The 7829-nt window shown below is 36.8% G+C and overlaps 1 protein-coding gene across 1 annotated transcript; it reads left to right on the forward strand.

Annotated features, from left to right (window-relative positions):
* The first annotated feature begins 368 nt into the window (after positions 1-368).
* On the forward strand, positions 369-7829 carry LOC103719335 (ADP-ribosylation factor GTPase-activating protein AGD5). Its single transcript, XM_008808534.4, has 11 exons — positions 369-652; positions 1447-1505; positions 2521-2611; positions 3629-3683; positions 3833-3923; positions 4030-4237; positions 4825-5083; positions 5325-5500; positions 5908-6156; positions 6252-6310; positions 7407-7829. The coding sequence occupies exons 1-11, from the start codon at positions 602-604 to the stop codon at positions 7561-7563; spliced, it is 1455 nt and encodes a 484-aa protein (XP_008806756.2). The 5' UTR covers positions 369-601; the 3' UTR covers positions 7564-7829.

Consider the following 7829-nt stretch of genomic DNA (forward strand, 5'->3'; position numbering starts at 1 on the left):
CTTAAGTAAATTAACAAAAAAAAAAATTTATTTATTTTTTTAGTACATCGGCTGCTCACACTAATTCTATATGAGCACAATCAGCTGAATCACTAGAAATTAGACTGCATAGTGGTGGAGAAACAGGAGTATACCTGTTCGAACTCTCATGGATGATGGATACCAAAAGGAGAAATTATTGCATCTAACAAACTTGGATGGACATGGCCTACTGCATTATAAAATGACCCAAGTAGCAATGGACCTGGCTCGGTACATAGCGAAAAACAAATGAATGATGTTAAGGTGGCTAACAGAGGTGATAACATCCAAAAATAAATAAATATTTTATTAATAGAAAGAATAAATACATTTCCAAGTATTAGAAGAAGAGGAAGGAGGTCAAGAGGTTGCTTCGTTGCTTTTCTTCCTTGCTCTCCTCCGTATCAGATCTTCTCTCTCCCTCTCTCTCTCCGGGAAGAGTCGCAGGGAGGGAGATAGAGGAGAAGCTCCCGATTTTTCAGCCTAATTTTAGTATTATTATTTAAAATTTCCTCCCCCACCTCGAGTCTCTCTCTCTCCAAATCTGGGCAGCTCGCGGCACTGCGTTTAGGGCATCAGCATGAACGAGAAGGCCTCTGTCTCGAAAGAACTCAATACCAAACACAAGAAGGTTTCGTCTTTCTCTCCCAAATCGCTTCTTTTTAGGTTTTTAGATGATGATTTGTGCTGTTATAGCACAAAAACCCCATCTTCTAATTTTGGTTCTCTGGGAAAAGGGAATTTCGAGATCCCATGTTGTTGGCTTTCTTTTTCTTTCGCTTTTATTGGAACGAGGTTATTTATAGATCTTCGCCTCTCAACTAGGGTTTTCGTTGATGAGAAATTTGATCTCGAGTGCCGTAATTTCATTGGAGTTTCGATCATGTGATTTGATTATTGCTTGTTTATGACAAAGTTGTGATCTTGGATCTTTTTATATCAGATTTATTGGTTGTGATGGTTATTTCTTTCTTGGTGTTGCAATCGTCTTACTCTTTCAAAGATCTTCACATAAATGCCTCCAAGCATTTTTACACGCCCTCCTCTCTTCACAGAAAAGATGAATTATGATTTATTACCCATCTAGTCCATTAAAAACTATTGGAAGTAAATAATAAGATACGACTTATCTTTACAATAATACTTTACAGAAGAGATGCACTGACGAGATAGAGGAGAAAATCATCCCATATTTGTGCCTTTTTCCATGGCATATTTTGAATCCCCCTCCATTCATCGAATACTTCAAGTTCATGCTAGTGAAACTTTTATTAGCTTTTTAATCCACTACCTAACTAGTTCCTCTGAAACATACTCATGAGCTGTTGTTCATTGTTCCACTCCTTTGCTTGAGTGAACCGGATGAATCATGACGTTATTTTTGCTAATGGGTTGTTTCATGATATTTGTCCCATTCGTTTGCAGATTCTGGAGGGACTTCTTAAATTGCCAGAGAACAGGGAATGTGCTGACTGCAAAGCCAAGTAAGCAACGAGGGTTGATATATTGTTATGATCTTTTTTTTTAATGCTGAAAGGATGATCTTTAACCATACCACAACATATGCATTGCTACAACTGCTCATGCAACTCAAATAAAGAGGATATGTATTGTGATTATTGCTGCATAAAATCCTTGATATCTTATTCCCAGTGCTGTAGATCCTGCATCCAAACACTATGTTTCTATTTAACGTATATATATGCTAAGGGCACTATTCATGTTTGCCTTGTCCAGAGAACTAGTACTAAATTAAGAGAGGATTGATATTGGATTGTCAATAATTACATTTGATGTATCATATCTTGATTAGTGATGCCAACCTCATATCAATGAGATACAGTCAGTTTGTTGGTCAAAGTTTTAAGGACCTTTGGTTCACAATTTCCAGCTTTTACCAGACTGGGGAACAAGCCTGTTTTGAGATGGGTGAGCGGATACAAGTTTGTTTTTGAAATTAAACTGGACGCCGCCATGTTTATGATGTCTGGAAGCTTAAATTTTTAATGAATCTGTGGAAAATTCTGATTTTGAAGTAGCTAAAAACTTAAATTTGTTGTTCTTCTCAGTCATTAGATAGGTGCTACCCTTTACAATATTTTGTTTGATAGTTCTCAGAGATTTATAACTTGGAAGAGGTAAGACATATAGTCAGCATTCTGTTCTTATGCACAAATGAGAAAATTTAATTTGAAGCTTTTTTTTAATAAATTTTGACATAATAAAAATCATGCAAAATGTTCTTAAACATCTTTGGATTAATATCACTTGAAATTTTATGGTCCAACCATGTTCCTCTTCTTGAGGTTTGTGGCTTAAATTCTTTGCCCAATTTCCGATTTTTGATATCTGTACCCATATTGGTGCAGAGTTATGTCTGAGGGCTGTTGGAAGAGATACATACATGATGTTTATTTAGGGTGTTAGTTGGTTCTTCTGTCTGAAGTTTTTCTGTTTAGATGATTTTATCTGGCATAATGTTGTTTTACCTTCTTGCAGAGGTCCAAGATGGGCAAGTGTGAATTTGGGAATCTTTATATGCATGCAGTGTTCTGGAATCCATAGAAGTTTGGGGGTCCATATATCAAAGGTCATATACAGATTCTACTTTCTTGTACTGTCAATTCTTTGGTTCCATTAAATGGCTTGTGCAGTTTTTGAGCTGAATTTTATCATGCTTTTTCAACAAACAACATTATCTAGCAGTCCTTCTGGCCAAATAACACGGGATGTTCTATTCTCAAACCCACAACCAACCAAGCCTAGTCATTACTTCAATAAGCCAATTGGTTTGCAATGTGCAAAATACTCTCATTGGTTAAATCTCCTTTACTGGATCAAACAGCAGGAGTTTAATTAAACATTTTATTAATAATTTCATTATCCCATTTAAGGTACGCTATCTAATTGCGGTACTCTTTTTTTCTTTATCTAAAAAGGATAGCGATATTACATCCTTCTGCCTGCATGTTTTTCATGGTTCTACCATTACTAATATGATGTTTGAAACCACTTGTTGATTCGAGGATTATGTATCTTTCAAATTTCACAGTACATATGAATATTCTGTGCATAGTGTATACCTGTCATTAACACTGCAGTTGCCTTGCCTTTGACACATATGTAATAAATTATGTCTATAACCTTAGTTAAGGAATAGTAAACAAGGTGATTGTCAAGTGATTATTAATTTGTAATGTCATTGCGCTTATTTTTCCTTTTGATGAATTATAGCTGGGAGAGATTTAGTTTTGTCAGTGAAGGAGTTTGTTTAAGAAGTGTTTCGTGAAGCTAGATGGTTATCTTGGTTTTCTCAAATATTGAATAGGCAGGTACTGTTCTAGCATGAACTTTACTGGTGAGGGTGTTAAAATGACCAAAGGAAGGCGGTCTTGTCTACTATCATTCAATTTTTTTCCCATAATAAATGTACATATGCCCTCGACTTTGAGTTTTGAAGTTCCTGAAGACCTATTTTTGAGTGCTGGAGATGTCTTAGAATTTAAGATATTTTATTTTTTTTCGAGAAAAACATTAATGATTTGACTCTTTCTGACTGCCTTAGTTATCTATGGCTCTGTGACTAAGTTCTTGATTCCCCCTGCAGGTAAGGTCTGCTACACTGGACACATGGCTTCCGGAGCAGATTGCATTTATTCAATGTAACTAGCTTAACCTTCTCCTTGATCTTGTGTCTTGCATTATTTACAGCTCTTTAATGCTTACCACTTCACCTTACCTGAAAATCAAAGATAGCATGGCACTTCGTACATAATATTTATTTCCATTTTTCAACTTCTTTTGTCTGCAGCAATGGGAAATGAAAAGTCAAATAGCTACTGGGAAGCAGAACTGCCTCCGAACTATGACAGAGTTGGAATTGAAAATTTTATTCGTGCAAAGTATGTATTTTTCTTTAGATATATTCTATGAGTTGCTAATTTCATCATATAAGTACAGGCTTAAGTCTAAGCTTGTCACTTAAAAGAGTAAAAATCTCTCTGTCAGATATGAAGATAAAAGATGGATACCTAGGAATGGAACGTTAAAATCTTCAAATGCACGAGAAGAGAAGGTTCTTGAATCTCAGCAGAAACATTGTGATAGAGGTTGCCGTGTGTTCACGAACAATGTGAGATCTTCAGAAGAGCAGCATAACCTTCCACCACCAGTTGCAAAGAGAAATGCTTCAGTGGCTTCTAAAGTACCCACCCAGGTGACCTTAAATTAATGCCTATTCACTTCAACAGCTTCACATTAGTCTGTACCTATTTTTTTTCCCCTAAGAGCGATGCTAAACAATCTAGACAGACACTGATCGTTACAAGCTATCCTGAAAAATCAAGGTTAGTGCCCCTAAAACTGCTGCCTATATTGGGCTTCACCAACAAGTTATAGGGCACAACACCAACCGAGGAATTAATTAGATGTTGGTTGTTTGTGAGGTGTGGCGTAAGTTTACCAATTATCTTTCCTCAAATGCATTATTATGCTTATCTCTCTCTCTTTCTCTCTGTGTGTGTGTGTGTGTGTGAGAGAGAGAGAGAGAGAGAGAGAGAGAGAGAGAGAGAGAAGGGGAGGGGGGGGGGGCAGAGCTGAGTAAAAAAACTCTGTTCCAGCATTTTTCTGGAGACATTACTATAGAAGAATGTATAAACTTTTGTCTGTTGTGTACTTAAACTAATTCTTTTAAATATTTCAACTATTGCAATCTATTTTATTTTCCCTTTAATATTTAATCTAGAAAAGCATTCAAACTATCGTGATTCACTAATAGCCTGGCATGGTTGAACTGGCAAACAGGTTTCTTCTGAGCCAAAAGCAGAGTCAGATATGCCCAAGGCTGATTCGTCTCAACACCTGAAGACAGCTGTTGCCAAAGTTGATGCCCCAACCCCAGCTAAAGTTGATGCCTCGACACCTAAAGATGATACTACGCCTGCACCACCTCCAAAAGTTGATTATGTGACTGATCTTGTTAATATGCTTTCTGTGGAGACCCGGAGTGAAAATGGCTCAGAATCATATGCCAAGGATGATAATGCATGGGCGAATTTCCAGGGTAGGATCATCGCATTCTTCCATATCTCATAGCAAATGTTCTCTATGGCATTAAATCTGTTTCTTAGTCAATTTTCAGAATGCAACTTCCAAAGAATAAATCTACAGTGTCTCTAATTCTCTTAAAATTTGTTTTATTTGCTAATCCTGGATGTTTAATTCTTGGTTGGTCTTGGAAGTAACTATTGTAACTGTATTCACTTGTTTGACTGCTTTTGCTTAATAAATATAACATTTTGCAGCTGCACAGACAACTGCTGCAGACAAAAACAGTACTGCAAAACCAGCTGTAAATAAAAACCTTCCTGCATCAGGAATTGAAGACTTATTTAGAGATTCACCACCTGTGATGCTATCTTCAACTCCAATGAAACCCCAGGGAACTGTCAAAAATGATATTATGGGTCTCTTTGAAAAGGTTAGTCATGGTGCATTTTTTAATGAATATGTGGCTCATATGCCAGAATTCATTGTTTGCAGCTATGGTATCATATTTGAGGGAAATGAAAATTTTTTTTGACTATCAACAATGTTTCTGCCCTTCTTTGATTTTAATGGGCTGTGGGCACACATTGGCCCTGCCACCTGGTTAGCATAAACCTAATCTTATGTGTTGTTGCCTATAGTGCATCCTTCTTAAGATCAATGGGGCTCACATGTTGCTGTTTTATACATCAGCTAATGGTGCCAACAACTAGCTTATTCCATGTGCACTTATTATGGTTGTTTTTTCATCTATTCATCTTGTCTATCTTTTTCGTTGGTATATATTCTTATGAGTGGTTGTAAGTGCTCCATTTTCATTTTGTTGGTGGCTCATTGCAGTCCAATATGGTGTCACCATATTCCATTCATCAACAGCAGCTCTCATTCCTATCCCAGCAGCAGGCTCTTCTCATGGCTGCAGCTAAATCTGGCCATATGCCTACAACATTTTCTGGAACCAATCAACCAGCTGTTATGGGTACCCTGCCTAATGGAAATTTTCAAATGCAAAACGGGCCAAATATCAGTTATCAGATTTCAGGAATGATGCCACCAGCTGGTCAGAAGGGTGTCAACAACTTCAGTCAAGTAATGCTCTTAAAACCTCAGATATGTGATTCTTAGTTGTTTCAAGAATGCCACAGTACTGTAATTTATCCTATTTTCTTTTTATTTTGTGGCAGATAGGAAGCCTTGGGCAGGCACGTCCTTCTGGGAATTACGGTTCTTTTCCAACATCCGGGTAGCCTATTCACTCTTTAATAATTTCTTTTTTTTTTCCCAATTCAGGACTTTTTGATTGTAGCGATCCTATGTTTTATGATGGTTAATATGTCATGCACAGATAATGGTATTCCTGAGCTTACCATATGTGAAGGTTATTACATTTTCTTAGGATTAAGCTTGTATGATAAAAGCTTTTTCAAAAAACATATATACTAACCTAAAGTCAATCTCTTGAAAATTATAATATTTCATATTATCTCAAACACTTCTTTTAATTAGTGGACCTAGGTATTTAAGATTGGTTTCTTTTTGAACTTGCTTGCATATTTAGAATTCATCGCTTCAAACTGTGGTTCTTTTTCCTTTGTACTGAGACACCTTTGTGAAGCATAAGGAGAGGCATTTGTACGCATGTCTTGCATCTCTTTTGTTTAAGTTTACATTATATGTTTTGTTCGTCAAGTTGAGCATACACCTCAAAGAATAGCAGACTCTCTTTAGGCTGATCGGTCAACACTGGAGAAAATTGAATAATGTGGATCAGCGTGAGATACGGTATTGGTTGTTAAATGTTGCATCATTCTACAAAGGTCAATTTGAATAACCGAAGTGAACTTGTTCCTTTATACCTGAATAAATCGATCGATATTAATAAGTAATGTGCTTGCCCCAGTGAAATGATATTTAAAACATTTTTGAACAATGTTTCACAACATATCAAGAAATGAGTGATTCATCTGCTTTTCTCTTAGCTTTTGTTTCTTTTACTTTCACAATTTTGGATATTGAAGAGAAGAATGGGGACTTAAAATAAAGGGCCGATTTTGATTTATGGTATCTGTAGGATGCTTAGGTTGAAGGTAGGGTTATTGTTTTATGCGTCAGTCCTTACATAAATACTCTACTATTGATTGGTTATTGTTTATTGTCTCAGCTTGCATACAAAATCCTAAACCATGTGTCATGTAGACCTGTTGCCTATCAACTTACTAGAAATTGACCTCAACAGCGTTTTGCTATATTATGAATGGTTTATATTGCTGGTAGGAGTAATCCTTTTCCCTCTTCAGAGACATGCATCATCTGTATCATAGAAAAATTCTGTCTTTCAGAATGTACAATATGGGCTCAACAGCATCCATCAACGGTGTAGCCATCGGTGGAGCAAGTAGGCCTGCTGCTTCTTCTGTCCCTTTTGCGACCCCCAGTCGATCAGGCAGCGACTATGATTTCTCATCGTTAACTCAAGGGATGTTCTCCAGACATTGAACCCTTTTCTCCAGACACACCAGGGCAGATGCCGGCTTCATCTTCCCATGATAGCATTACAGTTCAAACTTCAAAGGAAAGAAAATTTACCATTTGTGGTTCTATTTACACGTTGGGTCTGTCAGTTACTTGTAGAGGCAATTTGGTGTCACATTACTGACTTCATTTGTATCTGTAGCTGTCCTGGATTAATAAAGCTTGGCCTAATTCGCTGGTATTATTTCTTTTAGAGATTATATGGATGGGAGTCCCTCATATTTGGGAGA

Source organism: Phoenix dactylifera, chromosome 4, assembly GCF_009389715.1.
Source record: "Phoenix dactylifera cultivar Barhee BC4 chromosome 4, palm_55x_up_171113_PBpolish2nd_filt_p, whole genome shotgun sequence".
NCBI classification, from domain to species: domain Eukaryota; kingdom Viridiplantae; phylum Streptophyta; class Magnoliopsida; order Arecales; family Arecaceae; genus Phoenix; species Phoenix dactylifera.

Coding starts and splice junctions, on each gene's coding strand:
- LOC103719335 (XM_008808534.4), top strand. CDS start 602: ATGAACGAGAAGGCCTCTGTCTCGAAAGAACTCAATACCAAACACAAG. Junction 5,501..5,907: donor TTATGGGTCTCTTTGAAAAG/GTTAGTCATGGT, acceptor GGCTCATTGCAG/TCCAATATGGTGTCACCATA. Junction 6,157..6,251: donor GTGTCAACAACTTCAGTCAA/GTAATGCTCTTA, acceptor ATTTTGTGGCAG/ATAGGAAGCCTTGGGCAGGC.